Genomic DNA, 23,501 nt, shown 5'->3' with positions numbered 1-23,501 from the left:
GATATTGTTTTTTAAAAGGTCTTCCTAAAAAGTTAATAGCTACCTTACAGACTTTATGAGGACTAAGTCAGTTAGTTCAGTTATTGGAATAACAAAATCTTCTGTAACTAGTAATGCTACTAGCAGATCATAGCAGTCAGCTAACCTAATGTAGGTAATAGATCCCGTACATAACAACAAGCTGCTTAGTATTGTAATCACTTGCATTCAGATCAAGCGTCAATATATTTAAAAATCAGAGAATGTGGTCACTTCAGAAATTTGCCTAAAGTAGAACAGGGACCTCCGGAAATGTGATAATTTGTACCTCGAATATTAAAGTAAAAAAAAAGACTCGATTGTGGCATAGCTATTTTTGGAATACTGTAATTCTAATAAACTTTGGAATACTAATAAAATTTTTGAGGTTACAAAGTTAAACAAAACAGTTAAATTGACTGGTGCGGGCTTTTTTTATTAACGCTCCCTTGTTTAATTAATATTTTATGTATATATTACAGTAATCCCAATTTTTATAATAATAATAATATAAAGTATAATAGAATAATTAATTAATAATTAATAATTATAATAAATAATAATAATAGAAATTGTATAATGCCGATTATGTTTCTCGATGAGGTTATATGAAATTGCATATTGTAAATACTAATAATTTATAAAATCTTTCAATTCAATTGTCTCTCTTTACGGAGGCTTATACCTGGTCCATGAAAAAATCCCTATACAAATGGCAGCCTATACTATTAGATTGAGCACCAATGTCTCTGATTAACGAACGTTTCTCAGTTTTTATTCTTGTGAAAGTAACTATGGTTTCTTAACATTAAGAATAGACCATTTTGAGCACAACAAATGTTTCTGAAATACATGTTTACCTTTTTATGAAGTTGCTCAGAATTTATTCTATCCACTACTGCAGAATTCAAAGAAGTGTCATCTGCAAATAGAAAGGCAAAATGCTCTTTCAGTCAGATAATCCCATGCTTTTTGTTCTCTTCGGCTGAAATCATCATTTCCTTTTCATAGATTTCATCATATCCAGTAAATTTATTAAAATTGAGAAATAAAAAATAGGGTAATTCTGACTATAAGCCATTTGGGGACAAAAGTTACTCAAAGTTATTTTCAGACAATGAGGTGAAAACTCTTTGTTGCACCTTAATATACTGAGTTTAACAAGAACTGTTAATTTCGCCTTAAAGAAATGACAACTATTGATAAAAGTAAGTCAGGAAAACCAGATTTCGATGTGCATGAAGAAAGTGCAAGAAATATTGAAATACTAAGAAATAATAGTATAGACAGTATAAATGGATAGGTGAAATATACAATTTTGACATTGACAGTTACTAACACTCTTATTTACCAAAATATAAAAATTTACTTACCAAAAAGTTGTAAAAGCAGAAAATCATCAAAAAAAAGTTTAGTAAGTCGCAACAGAACATGGGGGTGTATACGTCGACAGGGATTTGCGGAGACGAAGGCGAAATTGACTGCTGCATATATAGACGAATACCCTCTCCATACTTAGTAATTCTAAAACAAATGTATCTTTACCATTTACTGTATCTTTACATTTACCTTTACCATTATTAGTTTATGCCAATTATAATTTTAAGCTACAATTTTAGGTACTAAACAACCTTGACAATTTATTATTCTAAATTCCCTCATTATTTTACCATATATCTTAGACTGATAAGGCTTCCGAACCTTACAGGTTGAAATTACATTTCACATATGGGTTGAATGAAACTTTTATTTTATTTATGTTGTTATTTTATATGTATAAATACTCATATTCAATTAACGATATCACTAAGAATAGAGGGTTTGGGGCAAACTAAGGTATTCAAACTTTTGGCAGGAATATCTTTGTGCATAAAAACTTTTATATTACTATCGTCTCGGCAGAGTACGTAGGAATATAAAGTGTATATGGCGTAGCCACATTATAAAGCCCGTCGTTTTATACCGTGGCCAGATTAATACATTTTTATTCAATGATTCATTACTTTGCTATCTGGTTAGCCATTTTGTAAAATGCCCGTAACTACTCAGTACGATTGTCAAACGGTAAGTGTTAATCGTTTGACATTCTTGCGGGTGGAGTACTTTAATCGGTTTTTAAAATACGAATGTTATTTAAAAGTATTTAATTAAATATATTATCAATCCATGATAATATACGTACCATCATACACACATATTTGGCAGCATTAAGCAGGTATAAACATTTTTCCTTATATCTATAAGACAGTTAAATAAATATTTGAATTCGCTTTATTTTATGAATAAAAGTGTATTATTTATAAATAAACAAATACTTAAGACTTAAACTTTTTTTATATGTCAATTTATACATAAGCCTACGAAAATATAAAAAAGAAACAAAATAAGTTTAAATAAAAAAAAGTTGCACCTACTTGTACATTTTCTGCGAGCTTTAAAACAACGGCATATCTTAGCGCAGCATTGCAGTTTAGTAGGTTTGCACTGACATTTCTTATAATGTTGTCCTTCAAAATGCGAAATCTTAGAAACTGCTTCCTTTAAAGTGATATTAACATCTAGTGTGACAAATGGATTAAAGTTATAATTGCCACTTTGCCACTCAGCAGGTGCTACTTGCCACTTTCCAGAAGGTGCGTCCAGCTCTCCCTCCCCCCACTCTCGAAATATTGGCGTCCCAAAATTTTTTAAAATAATCTTTCTAGTTCAAGCACACTAAACTATGTATAAGCGCACACACGCTATCTCGAAAAAAAAAGTTCATAGGATTGTGTATCTCTAAAAGCTTTGAACGCTCTTAAGAATCTCGACAATGCAACTTCATAAATAACAAATAAAACTTAATTATAGTTCGTGTTGTTTTCATTCATATATGAGTACAGAAATACATATATTATCAGGGAAATTCGAAACTTTCAGATTTCTAAATACACCATAAAGAAACCAATATCGTGCCTATAAAGTTTTCAATCCTCATAACTTGTTGTCGACTTCTGAGGCTACATGTTAAAATATTTAACATGGTTTAGCGGGTTCAAAGTTAAGTTATTTGAACATGAATCCAACATGTTTACACATAGAATTGTTTGAGTTTTACGGTGATTTATTCGCGTAAAATATTGTGTCGATAGATCTGCCCACTTATACTCAGAGAAAAAAAATTGCAATTCTTTATTTCCAAGTAATCATATATGTTCACAATTTACTGTGCTAGTAAATTCAATTAACGAGGTCATTGTAGAATTTAAGGGTTTGATATGATTGCGATACTTAGAACACCATTATTTGAATAGCGCACCACTGTCACACAAGACCACAAGACAGCAACTATGTTAATAAGCCACCACACGTACGAATTGACGGACTGGACGGCGCTCCCAGCGCGGAGCATCTCAACGAAGCCTTTATAGTGATTTTGACGTTTACAGGAAAAGCGTCACTATTTTTCTGTTGAACATTCTCATAATTAAGTGAGTTGTAGGACGTCCTCTTTCACCTAGTCAACACGTGGTTGTTTTCTTGCCCTTTTCTTTCCCTCTAAACCAGTTGCGAGACCCATTCCCCTGGTGGTTGGCTTATTCCATTCACGCCGGTAGCCAACCGGAAGGAAAAAGAACAAGTGAGTTGTAGTTGCAGTATTGTCAATTTAGCGTTTGCCAAGTATGAATTTTAAAAGCTGTCTTCGAAAAATCCGAGAATCTGGAATCTGGGTGGCTTGCTAACAGATTTATTAGGTTATAAAAAAAGAAACTGGGCATTAAAAATTAAACAATAAAGAAATATTGAACGAAAAATCACGAAAGAGACTAAAATATACAAGAAAAACCAATAAAAATCAGGTCAGGAGTAAAAATCAAATCTATTCATAACAAGCAAACGCCTAAATATATAAGACATTCTCGATAAATAGGTCGAGTGACTACTCTCATATCTATTTTTTATTATTATCATTATTCGCAATATAATACGCAACACATTGTTTTTTTTAGGTAGTATAGAGTATGTAGACTGCTCATCCCTTTTTATTCCACGTGCACTGAAACTTTGACTATGTAATACATAATAGTTTTTTGCAGGGGAATAATTTCGGAAGTTTTGATATGGATTCCCTCTTCTCCTCCTAAATATTTTTTAGGTCCGTTTGTGCCACCTGGATTTAATTCGTCTCTAGAAAACCATCGATTAAGTCTCTGCATCTATCTAGTATATCCTATTTTGTATATCCACAATTCTTTCTAGTATCCCTTTTGAGTCAAGGGAATCCTTATCAAATTTTGGAACTTGCTATATGCTTGTCCACTTGCAAATCCTTGAATTTTTTTACTCTTAAATCTTAGAATTTTGCTGCCTGCATAAATTTTTAAAAATTATCCAGATGTCATATCTAATTAAGAAAAAAATACATTCCGAAAATTCAAGTTATTTTGCCAAAAACGTGAAAATATGCAGTAAATACCTGTATATTTCCATGCTTTCATTATTTTTATTTTGGTATCGGTGTCTTGTTGAAGTGAGCAATAACAACAGTAGCATGAAGTATTTGTTTAATCTAGTCCTGGTCATACTGATAGTGTTAAGTTATATTTTTATTTAATCGAGGCATTTTTTAATTTTGTTAACTTCGGCAACGCCGCTTTTCTTGTCATTATTCACGTGCGAAATGCGGCGAGAGATAGAAAGAGTCTTGGGTTGTACGTTAAGACGTTAAGGTGCTGCGTTGTTGCTCTCGCGGCAAATCGCTGTAATTCTCCATATCACGTATAAATAAAAAAATAAATATACACGAGTGGTGTTTACTTCTCTCAAATAAGACGGGAAAACCCCTACATATTGATGGTCCTTCGGTCCTGGATAGTTCCAGCCAAGCGTAGCCACGATATTGATGATCCTTCAGTCCTGGATAGTTCCAGCCAAACGTAAAGTAATGATCATCCACGTTCCACGTCGGAGTTAAACGTTACACGCAGTACCAGAACCCGGATCGCACGTACAAGGTCAGTCCTTTCCATACCTTTATTTACCCCAATCATTTGCCTATAATTTGTCGACTTTGCAATTAATATTGCCTCGTAATCGCTTTAAAATTTAAACAATTTATTTGTTTCTCGTACCAAAAGCCATTCTCGTTTTAAGTGAGATTATGCACCACATCTCGTAAAACCTCGTAATCTCGAAAAATCTCATAATCTCGTAAAATCTCGTAAAACCTCGGTATCACGTAAAACCTCGAAAAACTTTAAAACTCGCATATCTCGTATCTCGTTTATTAGGCAAAATATTGAAGGGTCACTTTAACATTTCACGTTAGCTTTGCATATTATAGTTATTTATATACCTATTTATGTAAGCAATTTATTATTTCATTTACTACACAAAGTATCTACGAAATATTGGAATAAATCACGATTTTTCACGTATTATTTAATAAAATTAACGCTGTGTTTTATTTGGCATTTGTCACTGTAAATATCTGCAAATTTACTCGTAAATCTTCATAACTTTCCTATTTAAATACATAGTTTGCAGATAAATATAACGATTTTGTTACTCGAAAAATAAAACAAACACAATGTCATATCACGGTCATGAACAAATCGCTCAACCAGAGTTCGATCTAAATCGTTTAAAAAATAATAGGGCTCAATCAAAGCCGAATTAACCCGATTTATTACATTTTTAAATAAAACATATTTAGAAAAATCTATCGAATTATTACAAGTACGATATGAATCTATAAAAAATATTATCGATAAATTTAAAAGTGTTCAGTCCCAGTTCGAAGAATTAATATTGGCTGATTTTCCCGATGATTTCGATGAAACAGCAAATAGTCAAGAACGGGATGACTTCGAAACCCGGTATTTTGAAGCGTTGGCATCAGCGCGTAAGATTTTGGATCGGCAGTGGTTTGAAACTCAAAGGGCCCGCCGTAGTAGCGGGGATGAATTAATAAGACATTCGAATCTATTTATAGACGGCGGTCGTTCCGGGAAGCATGGAGGTAAGTAACACGGGGCATCGCCATTCGGGGGGCCGTTCGTGTTTGTGAATGTAACACGCGGGCTGGCAGCATGAAGGTAAGTAACACCTGGCATCGCCATTGAGTATCTTTCGCCATTGCGCAGAAGTTGGAAACATTTCTTACAATAATGTAAATTGTATTGGAATAAGCTTAGAAAAATGGTTAATAAAATATTTAACGCTATTTTTCATGTCACAAGAATTAAAAAATGTCAAATAATAAAATTACTATTTTATGTACCCTATTGATCTTATTTGGTGCATTTATTATTTGCGGCTGAACTTATAAGAATAGAGATATCTAAGTAATTGATTTATACGGATAAAAAAAACCAGAGAATGAGATTTTTTTTTTAATCTAGATTGTAATATTAAGAGATATTTATTTTCGCGCTTAAATGCCGCCAAATGGATTCCATTTAAAAAAAAAGTCTGTTGCTTTAGTTCCACGGCAACCCCACGCCTTTTGCGAGCTCCAAGAAGTCGCCGATAAGAAGCAGCTTAGTCAGGAGCAGAATCATCGTTTTTATATTATAAATTCAATTGTTTTCTGTAGAATAAGTTAGTTATGAGCTCAGTATTGTCAGACGAATTTAGGTGGGTTAAATAAATTATATAATAAATAATAATAATCCTAAAAAAGGAAATAGTTATTTCGCTATTTTTCTGTCACCCATTCCTTTATTATTTTCGATACATTTGCCAAGCGAATGTGGTGCAACTGGCTTTTTCTTTCCCCATTTACCTTTACCTCCTTGGAATCTTCTTTTTCCTAAAGAAAATAAGAATTAGTATAATACCTCATAACATATTTTTGAGATTTTTAATAGCTAAACCCACTGAAGCCATACCACAGAATAAACGATCTCACAGAAGCGAAGGCTTGCGTCGGCTCCTTTGATATCCGTGAACCAGTTTTTTATAAGCCCAACTGACAGATGCACCCGGCGCAAATACACTGAGATATCTCGTAAAGTTGTTGTAAACGCATACACCGAACGAAGTGCTTTTATTTTTAAAATCGAAATGGTTATATTCATATAATACGGGAGCAAACTACAAAATTTAGTTAAATTTCAAATAGGATTTTTTTTTGTTAAGGCTTATATTGGTCCTTGCTTTTTAGAATAATTATGATAATTATTATTTTTATAAAAATTGTTATTTGACAGTTTTGATACACGATAGAGGTGTAGGTTAGTATACTTTTAATTTGTTTTGGAATGGAATTTTTGTGTTTTTTTGTGGAAAGTTGTTTTATTATAATGGTAAATAATATTTGCCTTTAGTAAGGCACTAGCTGAGAAAAAGTCTGCTATTTGTGTGATGTTAATATGTTAAAAATATACATATACATATGTACATAGGTAGGTATTTTTAAATTAAATTTTAGTTGGAAGGTTTATACGCAGGTATGTTTTCTCGTATGTTTGAAACACAACACATTTAAGAGTAGGTATCATCGGCTTTTATATATTTATATATAAAAAGATATATGTATGTATTATTATATATATATGTAGGTGCCACACATACGTCCATATTTTATAAAGGTAATATACGTTGTATAGTCGCCGTCCATTATGATAGTCTGGAATAAAATATAAGATTTTTAAGGGTTTTACTACTACTATATTATGCACTTGCATGGGTAAACCAGTCCATAAAAAGACAGATAATTGAAAATTAAAGTCATTATTCTTTATCACATAAAAATACTGTATACCTAAATCAACCTTAATATTTTTATCTATGTACAATGTTATGTACCTGCACGTATGTACACATACATAGATACATATGGTTTAGGCATATACATATATGTTTATTAAATTAAATAATTTTTATTCTGTATTTATTTGCATGGCACGACAAATTAATTAGAACTTTTCAAAGCTTTTAAACAACCGTAATAATAATGAATAATACATAATAATGTAACTTTTGTATACCTACTTTAATGAAAATAAAAAACGGCAAATTACAAAATATCGCAAATATACACACTAACGCTCGTACTAATACACTAATTATGACCCGATACACCACGTGGGCGACGACAGTTGTACCCGTTAGAATGGGGGTAAATGGGAGGAGCCTGAACGAAAAACCGGTTCGGTAAAAACGGCTAGCCTTCGCTTCTGTGAGATCGTTTATTCTGTGGCCATACCTGAATATTTCGAATGTCTTCTTGCTATGACTGTAGGCTGCACTGATATTTTTTTCCCTTTCTAGTTGTTGGTGGATGACTTGGCTTATATATTGTGTTTTTGAAAGAAGTATGCAATAAACTTAATAGTTTATTGCATAGTTTTTCATTAATGCTTCTATAGCCGATTGAAAGTGTTGTGGATCGTCTTCCAAATTCTTTAGTAGTGTGTTTTTGAATTGATCGTTAAATTCTTTTAATTTCCCCCCTATTTCTCTTGCATCAAAACCATCCTCAATATCCATAACACTTTTAGTAGTAGATTCTATTGAATGTGTTTATTGATTGCTTGGTGCAGCTTCAGAAGTATCTAAGAGCCCAATGTATGGTAGATGTTCAGCCTGAGGCTTTTCCAGACAAGGTTCTTCTAACAAAGGAACAAAAAAATTGGTGGTGCGTCATTTCCCGTAGCTATATTATATAATATTTTTTTGCTTCAATCAAGTTTAAATACATCGATGATTGCCGATTGATGTTTACAGATCTTCCCGGGTTGCCAACCGGACATGAACAGATGTCGATACTCATATACACAAAATAACTTAGAGTGGGATCAGAATTACTTCTAACTAAATATTGAAAGTTGCCAGGTACTTCAGTAATTTTTTCTTTATTTACATCCTTGCAATCTGGCAATAACTTTAACATTTTTGTTCGATCAAGTTTTCCCATTATGACATCTAATATCCTTTGTATATAATACCTACTAAAGCTACTCGTTATAAAATCTACTAGTTGGGTAAGACTATAGGCCTTTGTTCTTTCAAGAGGTATATCTTTAAACAGCCGAAACATTATTTCAACATAATTGTTCGTATTAGTGCCCCGAGTTATGAGATTTTTGCGGTAAAAAAGACACCATAACTCCTTTCGTGCCAAATAGTTTTCAATATATTTATTAAATTTTGAATAATTTTGGGAAGATTTTATAAGGGCTTTAATATTTTCTTGTACATCTTCTTCTTTGGATGACATTAAAACTGCCTTGAACATATTATTATATAAGGTTTGGCGGTGGTCTTTTTCGACGCCATTATGCGCGCTCAAAAGCCATTTATTTCCAAACTGCTTTGAGCACGTGAAAAGTGTATAATAGCAGTTTTGAATTCGGAACTCTTTAAGCACATTTCTTTCCTTAAAATCATCGTCTGTAATAATAATACTAGGTGCTAATTTATAGGTTAATATTTCCAATAAATTCTTGACTCCTAAATGAAAGAGTTCTGTTTTCTCGGACGTTGAAACAAGACAACCCAAAGGAAGTCCACCAATCGGGGATTGTGTAGCAAAAAAATAAACTTTGTGGTTATCCACATCACAATAATTGCCAGTTGATTCTACAAAGATGATTTCAGAACTTTGTAATACCGATTTACCAACTCTTTGTATAATTGGCGTACATAATGCAAATATATAATGTTCGCCTAATTTATCAATTTTATGGGGCACATCAGAATTTGTTAGATTTTATTTCAAAAATGAAAGCATTTCATTTTCATTTCTAGGGCCAAATTTATTTGCGAAATTAACTTTCCATAAGTACTTGAAATCATTTTTGGTGGGAAATGTTGCTCTATCTGCAGACATTATGCTAAAATCGTCAACATATTGTTCCATTTTATCAAAATTATTTGTGTAGTATGCAGATGCTACCGAATGACCTGTCTTAAAATATGTTAATATTTCATTTTTTGTTTCAGTTTTGATGCGTCTTTGAGTTAACGCAGCAACACTATCTATAGAATGGTTATGGTTATTCCTGAATTCAATAATACAGGGCCATTCGTTGGCTAGTTCATCAACGTTTTTAGTACGAGATCGAGAACATTTTTTAATTTCTTTTTTAATTATAATAATTAACTGCGCACGACAATTAATGTTTTTAGATCTATGTTCCCGCTTTTTCTTATTACTTTCAGAAATTTTTCTTCCACCTCTGGTGTGAAAATGGCAATTATAAATTCGTTTAAAGACATTAAATCGTGCCAAACAGTGCCAATTCAATTGTTTGCTTGATTGACCAATTGGTTTTTGTACTTTCCCCCATTTTTTCTTTCCATTCCTAAAATATTGTTAATTATTATCCAAGAAATTTTTTTTGGAGTATAGGACACACCTCTTTCGTACAATTCAATTTTTCGTATATACAATATTTTTAATAAACACCATATAGAAATATTTCCTAAATATTTCAATTTCGCAGTGGCACAAAAACGTTATGAACGGTCACAAAATATAAAAGAAGGCCCTGGGATCTATGTTGCTTGAACCATTTAAAATAAATGACATAAATCGTAAACAAATCTAAAAACTCCTTGATTAAATGGGTATTAAAATAATGCCTAGAACGACAAAATCAATGATGACTCAATAATTATCAAACCTTTCTTTGTCGGCAAATTAGTCCGACAAAGAGCCGACAAGGACAACTCAAATATGTATGGGACAACAATAAGTCTAATTCTTAAGTCGTAAGAGTAAACTTAATTATTATTAATGCTACTTACATCTACTTCTTTAATTTGCAACGCAACAAATTATTTTGTTCTAAATAACAATACCCATCTGGTAAGCACGACAAATCCATGATTAATAAAATCAGACAATACAATAAAATATGCTACCTTTGTAAAATCACGAAGACAAATAATGACTGTGCATTTTCCATGTTGAATCAGCCATTTTTCGCGGTAAAAAGTCTAATGCAAAGTAGCACTCGATATCGCCAGTAAATTGGCCAGCCCGCGTGTTACATTCAAAAATGCGAACGGCCTCCCGAATGGCGATGCCGCGTGTTACTTACCTCCATGCTTCCGGGAACGAAAACACATTCGCGGGCGGCGCTATGTTGCCAAATGCTGGGGCACGATTACCATTGATAAGTTTACCTGAATTTAGCGGTTCATATAGTGATTGGCAGAGATTTCGCGATATGTTTCGGGCTATTGTTCATAATAATAGCGCATTATCAGATGTTCAACGTTTTTATTACGTAGAATCGTCTCTTAAGGGTGAACCAAAAAATTTAATAGCTTCATTAACACCTACAGATGCAAATTATATTATAGCATGGGAGCTTCTTGAAAAACGATATGAAAATAAAAAAATAATTATAAACTCGCACTTAAAAGAAATAATGGAGTTACCCGCTTTAAGTAAAGAACATCATATCTCGTTGCGACAACTCATTTTTTAAAAATTATCGGTGTTTAGAAGCTCTCGGGGAAAACGTTCATGATTGGAACACGATTTTAATATACATTCTCTCTACAAAACTAGACAGTAACACTAAACGTGAGTGGAAAACTTATTGTAGGTCAATAAAATTCCCAAAAATCGAAAATTTTAATGAATTTTTGTCTCAAAGGTGTCAAATTTTGGAAGCTCTTGATACAAAAACGGCTTCATATACTAAAAGATTTCAAGAGTCAAAAACATTTCTCACTGCTCAGACAACATTTCGTTCCAAATGTCCTTATTGCAAGGCCGAACATTTTATATACTTTTGCGATAATTTTAAGCAACTATCAGTCTCAAACCGTTGGGACAAGGTGAAAAAATTGAATTTATGCTCGAACTGTCTACGATATGGACACAAAACTTCTGAATGTCGTTCGTCAACTTGTAGAAAATGTCATCAAAGACACGCGACATTACTTCATCGTTCTCAAGAAATGTCAAATTTAAATCCCAATCGCATTCACTCTAATAACAATCAAGGTGATACTCCAAATCAAACCTATCTCACGGAAATCAAAGAAGATTCAAACATAAAGGTTAATCAAATTAAAGCTGATGAAAACCAATCTAAAGAAAATACGGTAGTATCAATTACATGTCAAAATGTTGCTAACTCGTTTATCCTTTTATCCACAGCTCTTGTTAACGTCTATGACGTAGATACAAACGTCATCACTTGTAGGGTATTGCTCGACTCTGCTTCGCAATCAAATTTTATTAGCTCTGCAATGTTAGAAAAATTAAATTTACCATCTCAAAGGGTTGACATTCCAGTTATAGGTATAAATCAAGTGAAAACAAAAATAGATCGTCGAGTCGATGTAACATTTGCGTCGCAACATACTGGCTATAAGGCCAAATTAAATTTTCTCGTTTTGTCTTCTAACTAAACATTCCTTCTGAATTATCTTTGGCAGATCCTAATTTTAATGTTCCTATGGAAATTGACATGTTGTTGGGATGTGAAGTATTCTTCGAACTTCTTTGCATAGGGCAAATTAAGTTAGGCAAACATCTTCCTATTTTGCAAAAAACGTTACTTGGCTGGATAGTAAGTGGTCATGTTCCGTTTGTTCAGAGCAACTCTAGTAAACACGAAGCCATTTTTTCAAACTTAGCCAGGATTCTTTAGATAAAAATCTAGAAAGGTTTTGGTTGGTTGAGGAAGTTTTAAGAAGTTGAAGTTGGAAGAAGGAAGCGTAAATCCACGAGCCTTAATGTCTGCTGAGGAAATGGAACGTGAGAAGCATTTTCAACAAACCACGACTCGGGATAAAACGGGTAGATTTATTGTAAGATTACCTTTGAAAGATGATTTCACCAAGTTAGGTGATTCCAAGCAAACCGCACTTAATCGATTGTATTCTCTTGAAAGACGGTTAACAAAAAACCCAGAACTTAAAAAAGCGTATACAGATTTTATGAAAGAATACCGAGATTTGGGACACATGTCGGAAATTCCATGTGATATCGTATCGAGATCTCCAATATATTACATTCCACAGCACAGTGTTGAAAACCTGTCAAATATTAATTCATGAAGACGAAAGAAACTTACAGCGAATAGTTTGGCGTGATTCTGTTGAAGAGGAAGTGAAACATTTCCAGTTGAATACCGTTACATATGGAACGGCGTCCGCCTTTTTTCTCGCAACTCGATGTCTTTTCGAAATTTCCTCAGTCGTTTCCGAGGAATTTCCACTGGAAAGTGAAGTATTAGCGTCAGATTTTTTTATTGATGATCTTCTAACAAGCTTCAAGGCTTCAAGCGTTGATTCTTTAATAAATTTGAGGCGCAATATTTGTAAGATTTTCTCGAATTTCGGTTTTGAACTAAGAAAGTTCCAATCCAACGATCAAACAGTCCTTGAAGATATTCAGCAGGAGTATCTCAATAATAAAAAATATTTAATCACAGATGATTCAAGCGTTAAGACGCTTGGAGTTTCGTGGATTCCTAGTAGTGATAAATTTGAGTACAACTCTCATAACATGTGTCTACATAACATTGTTGTTGAGTACAACTCTCATAACATAGTATTGCACAGATCAAGAAAGTGTTTCGAAAAGAATTATTCTTTCATTTGTCGCGAAGATCTTTGATCCTCTCGGAATATTGGGTCCATTGTCTATTAGAGCAAAGCTCATAATTCAAAGACTATGGCAATTGAAAATTGACTGGGATTGAAGCATTCCGCAACAGCTTTTTTCAGAATGGATTCATTTAAAAAATGAAATTTCCCAAGTCGGTTTAATGCAAATCGCTCGACATGTTGTAGTCCGACAACCAAAAGTAATTGAATTGCATGGATTTTCGGATGCCAGTGAAAAGGCATATGCATGTTGCATTTATGTACGTTCCATTAACGTGGATACTAATGTCGAAAGTCACTTATTATGCGCTAAATCCCGAGTAAGTCCTTTAAAATCTCTTTCTTTACCACGCCTAGAGCTTTTAGGAGCTTTATTGTTAGCTAAATTAATTGCAAAATGTCACTCAATTCTGAAACTTGAAATAAGTCAAACATTTTTGTGGACAGACTCCACAATTGTGCTTTCCTGGATAGCAAATGAGCCTAGAATCTGGAAAACATTCGTTGCAAATCGAGTGGCAGAAATTCATCGATTAACAAATATTGCAGATTGGAATTATATTTCGTCCGAAGAAAACCCGGCTGATATAATTTCTCGCGGCTCAACTATTAAACATTTAATTGGCTCAAAACTATGGCTTCACGGGCCTAGTTTTTTGACTGAGCTCGACCATTGGCCACAAGGTTCAAATATTTCTAATTTTACTCGTTCAAGGGATTATGTGCCTGAAATTAAACCACGGTCAGATGTAACTTTTGTTGTACAAGATAATTTAAATACACAATTTATTGAAAAATTTTCGAGTTTAAATAAACTTATACGAGTTGTCGCATACTGTTTAAGATTCTTTAATAATTTAAAATTTTCGAAAGAGCAGCGATTCAACGGAAGGTTGAGCTCCTTTGAACTAAATCGATCGGAATTAACTTTAATAAAAATAGTACAATATCAATATTTCTCATCAGAACTTCATGAACTTAAGCGTAAGGAATGTGTATCAAAAAAAAGTAAGCTCAAGGCTTTATCACCATTTATGGATCAAGATGGAATAATTAGGGTTGGTGGAAGATTAAAGAATTCAAAATTCAGTTATGACGTAAAACATCCCATAGTTCTTCCCGCCAAGCATACTTTTACACAACTTATTATTGATAGCGAACATAAACGTTCCTTTCATTCCGGTATTCACGGAACTTTATCTCATGTAAGGCAAAAATACTGGCCACTTAACGGCAATCAAGTGGTAAAATCATTTATTAGAAAGTGCGTTCCATGTTTTAAAGCAAAACCGAATATTATTTTTCCTAAAATGGGTGAGCTTCCTAAAACGCGTGTCACTTCATCACGTCCGTTTTTGTCTATTGCAGTGGATTATGCGGGGCCATTTGAATTAAGAGATAGCAAGGGTAGATCGAACAAGGTAGTTAAGGGTTATGTATGCATTTTCATCTGCCTCGCAACAAAGGCTGTTCACATTGAAGTTATCACCGATTTGACTAGTGACGGTTTTTTAAGTATGTTAAAAAGATTTGTTTCCAGGAGAGGTTTCTGCTCCTATATTTACAGCGACAATGCTCCTAATTTTGTAGGTGCAAATAACGATCTACTCTCAATTCAGAAATTGATTATTATGATGATTATTATGATTGATTATTATTATGATTATTATGATTTATGCCTCTACATGAAGCAGCAGTAAAGTCCTGCAAACATTATTTAAAACGTATTATGAATGGCACGCGGTTACATTACGAGGAGTTTTATACTTTAACCACCCAAATCGAGGCAATTTTAAATTCAAGGCCGCTTGTTCCTTTATCATCCGATCCCAATGACTTGCAAGCGATCACTCCGGCCCATTTTTTAATTGGTCACGAGCTCACAGCATTGCCTGAGCGAACTTTGTTGGATGATAAGATCAGCTTTGTCAAGAGATACCGCCATCTTCAGCTTATCGGACAGCATTACTGGTCGCGCTGGAGGAAGGAATATGTTCACCACTTACAGCAAAGGACAAAATGGCAGTTCAATAATAGTGTTGACTTCCATATTGGTAGTTTGGTACTCGTTAAAGAAGAACATGTTTCCCCGATGTGCTGGCCTTTGGCAAGAATTGTACAGTTACACCCTGGAAAGGACAATGTCACTCGTGTGGTGACCATAAAAATGAAAGGTGGTGTATTCAAGAGAAGTATCACCAGACTAGCGTTGTTGCCAACAGAGTGAACTCAATAGACTTAAATAGACTGTTAGAGTGTTAATTCATTTCTTTATTAGTGTTAGTTTACTTAATTAGTCTATTTAGTTTAAATCGTTTGTTTTCTTTAATTGAAAGTCCAGCCTTTCAAGGGGGGCGATTATGTTAAGTTATATTTTTATTTAATCGAGGCATTTTTTAATTTTGTTAACTTCGGCAACGCCGCTTTTCTTGTCATTATTCACGTGCGAAATGCGGCGAGAGAGAGAAAGCAGTGTTGCCAGGTCTGGTGAAATTTCACCGATTTTATGATGAACCTGGTGATTGGTCAAACCTTTTTGTAAAATGGCAATTTCTGGTGATTTTAAAAATTTCATCAACTTTGAATATTTTCAACGGTTTTTGAAACCTGTCGAAAAGCAAATAGATTCAAACACAGAAAAGTCTGGTACTAGTTCCTCTGCCGGTTCCACCTACTTCCGCTTTGGACTCATCTGATTCTAATTTATTAGACACCAATGATGCAGAAGAGACTCCACATAAAAAAAATGCTATGCTCACAAATATAATTCAACTTGGGAGCAACATAATAATTTTAAGCATTGGATTTAGAAAAGTACTCTAGGTAACACTTACTATGTAAAGTTTGTAACAAGGATTTTATTGGCGGCATTGGGGCAGTAAAAAAACACAACACCTCAAAAAAACATGAAACAAACCTTCTTAGTTTAAAAAACCAGTCCGATTTGCATAAGAACTTGTTTTTTCAAACTAATGAAAAAATTGTTAAACAAAATGAAATAAGAATAGCGGCCTTTATTACAGAACACAATATTCCTATCAATGTAGCGGATCATTTGTCTGAGTTGGTTAAAAGTATATGTAATTATGGAATTTTTCCCAAGTATCAAGACTATCATGATTTAACTATCTTAACAACCAAAACGCCTTTTTAAAAAATATTATTTTATTTGAAAATTAATTAATACAAATTACATGCTAATTGTCTTAGCAACTTCAATTGACTAACTCGATAATAAACAATGAAACAGTTTTGTTGTAATAAAATGCAGGCTCAGCAGCTAGTGGCTTCCATGGTTGTACAGGGTGGCTCGTCACATAACTCCTCCCTCCTAAAATTCAACTTCATGGGCTAGGGTGGAAGTTGAACATCTCCAACATTGGCAGCTTCTGGATTGGTCGATCTTTTCGAACATCTGGTATACAGGAACTTCTTGTAGCAGAAATAACTAGTTATAATTATTAATAATAAATAAATAAATATCGTCCATAAACTAGGGCTTCCAATTATTGATTGTTGTTCGATTAGGTGAAAGGGCGGATTTTGCAAAATTTGATGTTTTACAGCATGAAGTTCGTCCAATCTGATGTCGTCAAGGTGGATTTTGAAACTTGAAGATTTTTCTTCGAACGTTGGTTCCACGATTCTTGGAAGTATCATTGATTGGATGCTTACAATTGGCTTATCGATCAGGAACTTCGCTTGATTGGTAACAATTTCACAATTTTGAGGTACGTTAAAAAGGAAACTGCCTTTTAAACGAATTGACTCAATTTGTTTATTACAGTTGAGTTTAATGACCTCTTGATTAGGAAGAATTCCAATAAACTGATTGGATTCTTCGATGCGCAGAATCTTGGATTTGGTAGCAACTATTTGGACCTTTTTGCAGGTGGAAGTATTTTTATTCTCCAAAAGCAGGATCTCACAGGGTGCTTCGTCAGTAATATCTTCAAGTGTCATCTTCTGGCATATATATTGTTGTCTGGTAGCTTTCTTGCAAGGGTCGCTCGTGAAGGAATAGTATAGCTCATTTTTAAGCAAAAATTTATTTCGTGGTACAATCGCCTTAAATTGACTCCCATTAAATATTGGTGCAGAATATAAATGATAATATGTAAAAGTAAAAGGTTGCATAATTGGTATTTTTAGGAAATATGTTATTTTATTATTTACAATATAACATTCTATATCGATAAACTTTTGAATTAAAAATGTATTTTCTAATGTTACTGCAAAAGGTAACTTTTTATTATTTAATTGTTTTTCGAGTTTAAGGAGTTCATGATATAAATCTTTTGTTTTTATAATACTTGGATGCATCACATTTATTTTTGCAAAAGAGATAGAATTTTCAATATCTTGTAAAACAGAATTAATAACTTCATATAGGTTAATTAATTGATCTAAATAATCTTTGATAACCAAATAATGTCCTTCAGATCCTAAAATCAATGAGTAAATATCATTCATTTTATTTTCCAATATTTTTTGATTATTTATAATTTTGCTTATCGTAACATTAAATTGATCAATAACATTTAAAGATATTTTATATTGATTATACAAGTTATTTGCTAATTTCTCTTGGTTTTGTTCTAATTGTTTTATTAACGTATCATACCGCTCTCCATCTGATGCATCTAAATTACCACTAATTGATTTAAATATTGACCCTAGTCCATTGATTAAACCTCTTTTTACTCTGACATTAGGTAATATTTCATGAAGCTTTATATCTACCTTATCTTTAATTAAACTTAAACTAAAAAATTTTTAGCTGATTAAGAGAATCATTTTTATAAAAATTCTTATCATTTTCTAATACTAAGGTTAAATTATTAGTTTTCTTATCTAGTTGTCCTATCTCTAAAATTAACGGATTAAGGTTAAAATAATGTATTAGATTATAGCTTGATTCTTGAATTTTAGCAGATCCTAAATTTATTGGAATTAAGCCAGCATGGCTACTTAGGTTTCTAATTTCTATATCGTCGTTTCCTTGCATTCCCACGATGAACGTGAGCAATCTAAAAGAAATAAGATAATTGAAAATAAACAACTCTAGTCGTTGTTATCAAAGGAATAAGGTTTCTTACGCGGTCTTTTTAAATTATTCATGTGAATCTTTTTATCAAGTTCTGTGGAAACCGTTTTTTGAACATTATCAGTAGTTTTAAGAATTGTCGGTTTTTTAAAAACATTAGCGGTTTTTTGTCTTATGTGTTTCCTCACATATGCTTGCTGATCAGGTGCAAATATTTCAGGGTCGTCACGATTTTTATTGCGGGTTTCAATTACAGTTTCTTTATTATGATGTAATTTTTCGTTTATTTGGGAATAGAGCAATTTAACTTTTTCTTTATGCGAATTGACATAATTGTTAATCAATAGTTGATCAAGTTTTATATCAAAAGGACTATTTTCCGTAATATGTCCATTAACTATATCAATTGGTTTAAATTTTGTAGATGAATGGATCGTATGATTATATGCGAGAACAGAGTAAATCATTTTTTTATTAGTGGGTGTCTTTAAAAATCCAGTGGTATTTAGAATTCGAATATGCTCTAAAATAGTTGAATGAAATCTTTCTATCATACCATTTGAATCAGGATGATTTGGACAAATGAAATGGATTTTAATTTTGTGTATATCAAGTAATTCTGAAATTAATGAATTTTTGAATTCGGTTCCATTATCGGTAATTATTTGTTTCGGTACAGAATGGTGGGAAAAGAAATTTAATAAACAATCAGCTACTTCAATAGATTCGGCTGTAGAAATTGGGTAAGCTTGCGCATATTTTGAAAAAGAATCAATTATAGTTAAATACTTGTTTTTTTTCAACAGTAAAAACATCAATGTGGAGAATTTCAAATGGTCGATTAGCTGTCGGTGTAACATTCATTTTTACTTTGACTGGATGGCGTTCATATTTACATTGTTGACAGATTTCACAATCATTTATAAAAGTTTGTACAGAATGTTTTAAATCAAGCCAATAGTATTTTTCTTTAATCCTTCTTTCAGTTTCATCTATTCCTCGATGGTTTGTTTTTGATTCATGATATTTTTTTATAATTTCTTTTATATCGTCTTTGTGTGTGACATCTATTAATTTAGTTAAACAACGCTTTAATTTTAAAGATGGCCATTTAAATGTTTTTCTGATGACTTCACAAAAAGGTTCAAAAAACTCAGAATTTTCGAAATATAAGTGATATTGTAAGCCTGGCTTTACATAATCTTTTATAAAATTTATTATATCATTATCGAAATTATTTTGGGATATTTGTAAATTAATTCGTTTCTTTTTTTCAAACAAAATTTTAATTTTGGGAATTGCCGGGGAATGTAAAACAACAGATATTATTATTTGTTTAACCCGTAATTAACTGGTGTCTCAACGATCGGTATACCTACAATAGGATTTTGTTCAGCATTGGTATGAACAGTGTCGTCATTTGCGTTATCGTCATTAGGAATATCAGGTTGCACTATATCGTCTGTGTTTTCGACGGGAAGATTTTCAGGGCCTTCGTTTGTTTGGGGGCATTGATCTGTAGGGTCATGTTGCACAATCATTGAAATATTGTCTTGGTCAGGGTTTTCATTTTCTGGGTTTAAATTTTCGGAATTTTGAAGAGACTGATTAAATTCCTCAATATATTTACTTAAATTAAAATTAGTATCCGTATCATTGGTGTGGATTTCTACACGTGAAAGGGCGTCGGCATTTGTATTTAGTTTACCCTTTTTATAATAAATCGTATAATTATATTCATCTAATTTAATTCGCCAACGTAGTAATTTTGATGAAGGATCCTTTAGTGAGAATAACCATTGTAAAGGTTTATGATCCGTAATTATGTTGAATTTTCGTCCGTAGAGATAAGGCCTAAAGTACTTCGTAGCCCAGACAATACAGAGAAGTTCTTTTTCTATGGTTGAATAATTGACCTCACTATCATTTAAAGTACGTGATGCATATGCGATTGGTAGGTCATTACCAATTGGTCCTTGAGAAAGCACAGCACCTAGTGCTATATTGCTTGCGTCCGTTGTTAAATTAAAGGGTTTGTTAAAATTTGGATATTGTAAAATAGGGTCGTTCATTAAAAGATTTTTACAGGTTTCAAAGCAATTTATAAATTCAGCGTTATGTTCTATAGTGGCTCCTTTTTTTAAACATTTGGTTAGAGGTTTAGTCAATTTAGCGAAATTATCAATAAATTTCCTGTAATAGCCTAATAATCCTAAAAATCCCTTAATTTGTTTAGTAGTTTTTGGAATAGGATAATTTTTAATGGCTTTAATTTTTTCGGGGTTTGGTTTGACACCTGAAGGGGTAACAATATGTCCTAAATATCCTACTTCTTTTTTTTAAAAATCGGTTTTATCTAGCTGTAATTTGAAATTGGTTTCACGAAGACGTTGGAAAACGGCGCGTAATTTATCGATGTGTTCTTGTAAAGAGGTAGAGTAGACAATTATATCATCAAGGTAAACGGCACACTTTTCGTTTTGCATTTCACGAAAGACATTGTCCATTGCGCGTTGGAAGGTCGCGGGGGCATTTTTCAGGCCAAAAGGCATACGCAGAAATTCGTAGTGCCCATTCTCACAACTGAAAGCAGTTTTCGGAATGTCCTTTTCGTTCATTAGAATTTGGTGGAAACCACTCGCTAGATCGAGGGTTGAAAAATATTGACATTTACCTAGCTTATCGAGAAGATCTGTTATATTGGGTAGAGGATACCGCATATCGATGGTAATTTCATTCAGTTTTCTGAAGTCTATTACGCATCTCCACTTTTGTTTTCCGCTAGAGTCAATTTTTTTTGGTACTACCCAAATTGGTGAGGACCATGGGGATACACTGGGTCTTATAATATTTTGCTCCAACATCTTTTTTATTTGACGCTCAACTTCTTGTTTGTGAATAAAGGGATATCTGTATGTTTTCGAATAAATGGGTGTTTCATCTGTGGTTTTAATTTCGTGTTTTACCTGACTTGTGAACGTAAGAGGAGTATTTTCATCATAAAAAATATCAGAGTATTCTTTACATAATTTTAAAATTGCAAATTTTTCTTCTTGATTCATATGATCTGTTCTGATTAGTTTTTCCGGTTTAAAATTAGGAGATTTATTGGTAAAATTATCGATTAAGTTAAAATCAATGGATTCTAATTCTTTTCTTTCAAAGGGTTCAACTTTTATGGGTTCGGAAAAATCTAATAGAATTTGATCAGTAGAGCTATTTAAGATAGTGGTGAGGGCTATGCCGTTCTTTGCAATAGAGAGACTTTCTGGGATTTCACAATTTCCTATTTTTTGATATGGAATAATGATTTCACCATTTTTCATTGAAGTTTTAATTTTTATAACTTGTTCGCATCGGGGTTCTACACTTATTTGATTTAGGTTTCGTTTTGTGTTTTGGATAAGTAATTTTATTTCAGCATAAGGAGTACGTAAGTAACCATTCCCAAAATCTAAATTTGTTTTTAAAATTTCAAGAATATCTACTCCTATAAGACCATCAAAAATGTCATGGAATTTAAATAAAAAGAATTTTAATTGTAAAGGTTTGGGTAAGTTAAAAATTCTGGATGTTGGTATAAGAGTACTAAATTTATGAGCTGACATTTCTTTTCCACGAGATACAATAAACGGGTCTTCTATTATATCCTTTTTGTAAAATTTGTTTGCCAAGTTACGGTTAATGAACGATCGAGATGAACCGCTATCAATTAAAAATTTTAAATTATATTCTGGAAATATAATGTAGGGTAGTTTACTGGTAGTAATTAAATTAAAGCTTATTATAGGAGCTACTAAGGATTGGTCTCCTCTGGAGGCTGTTTTGTAAAATTTTCTAAAGTTTCGGGTTCTTGTTGATCGTCATATGCTTCATACTGAAATTGGGAATTATTTTGATGAACCTCATCATCAAAAGTTGTGGGTTCTTTTGAATCGCAATAATAATTATCATCATAATCATCATAATATTGATTAGTCTCAGTATTATATAATTCTTCTGATACAAAATTACGAGGGCCTGAGGGCACAAAGTGATTTTGTCTAGTTTGGAAGTTTCGTTGTGATTGATTAGGGTTATAAGTTTGCATAGATTGATTATTTCTAGAATTATGGGAGAATTGTCTAGAAGTTATGCTCATAGGCGTCGGTCGAGGAAGATCTTTTTCTCTCATTTGATTTGGCCTAAAAACGTTTCGATTTTGGGGTGGTCTACCAAAAACTTGCGAGTTTGTTGGCAGAGGACGTTGAGGTAAAATTCTAGGGCGTATAGGAACTGGTTGAGATGGAAAAACATTTTGTCTCATAAATAGATCATGGGGTGTACTTGAGTTAAAATTATTATGATTATTTAAATTTGGTTGGATGTAGTTGGGTTGTTGTATAGATTGATTAAAACTTTGATTATACTGAGGTTTATTAATTTTATTATTATTCTGAAAGTATAAGCTATTGTTTTCTTGATTTACAAATTGAGAAGCTTCGGCTAGGGTTCTTGGCCGCATACACCGAATATTTGTCCCTAAAGGCTCTTTAAGACCTGATACAAAGGTTTTAAGTGCTAATTCTGAGTACATTGTACGTTTTAAATTTTTAGCAACATCTGTAATTTCATGACTATCAATATATGAACAAAGTAAATTCAATAAATGCAGTACCTTATCATAAAACTGATTGGGATTTTCATTTGAATTTTGCCTAAGCATAACAAGGTCGCGATTGAGGCAAGCCTCATCTCTTTGATCAGCAAAATTTCTTTCAAGAGTTAGTTTAAGATCATTCCAAGTACTTACATTTTGAATATTTACCACAATTTTAGCATTTCCAATTAATTTACCTATTAAGCAATTAAGTAAATAAACATTTTCAAATTT

General features: G+C 32.7%; 1 protein-coding gene across 3 annotated transcripts in view; it reads right to left on the bottom strand.

Moving 5' to 3' along the window:
• The window catches only part of LOC126741170 (piezo-type mechanosensitive ion channel component-like), a 213,716-nt gene that overhangs the window by 63,263 nt on the left and 126,952 nt on the right, over positions 1-23,501 (bottom strand). For all 3 annotated transcript variants that reach the window (XM_050447517.1, XM_050447518.1, XM_050447519.1), the window contains one exon: positions 1,392-1,542. In XM_050447517.1, coding sequence (XP_050303474.1) covers positions 1,392-1,542 — 151 coding nt within the window. The remainder of the gene's footprint in view (positions 1-1,391; positions 1,543-23,501) is intronic.

This window comes from Anthonomus grandis, chromosome 10 (genome assembly GCF_022605725.1).
Source record: "Anthonomus grandis grandis chromosome 10, icAntGran1.3, whole genome shotgun sequence".
In the NCBI taxonomy this organism is placed as follows: Eukaryota; Metazoa; Arthropoda; class Insecta; order Coleoptera; family Curculionidae; genus Anthonomus; species Anthonomus grandis.
Note: the sequence above shows the minus strand (reverse complement) of the source record. Positions and strands in the feature narration are given on the sequence as shown.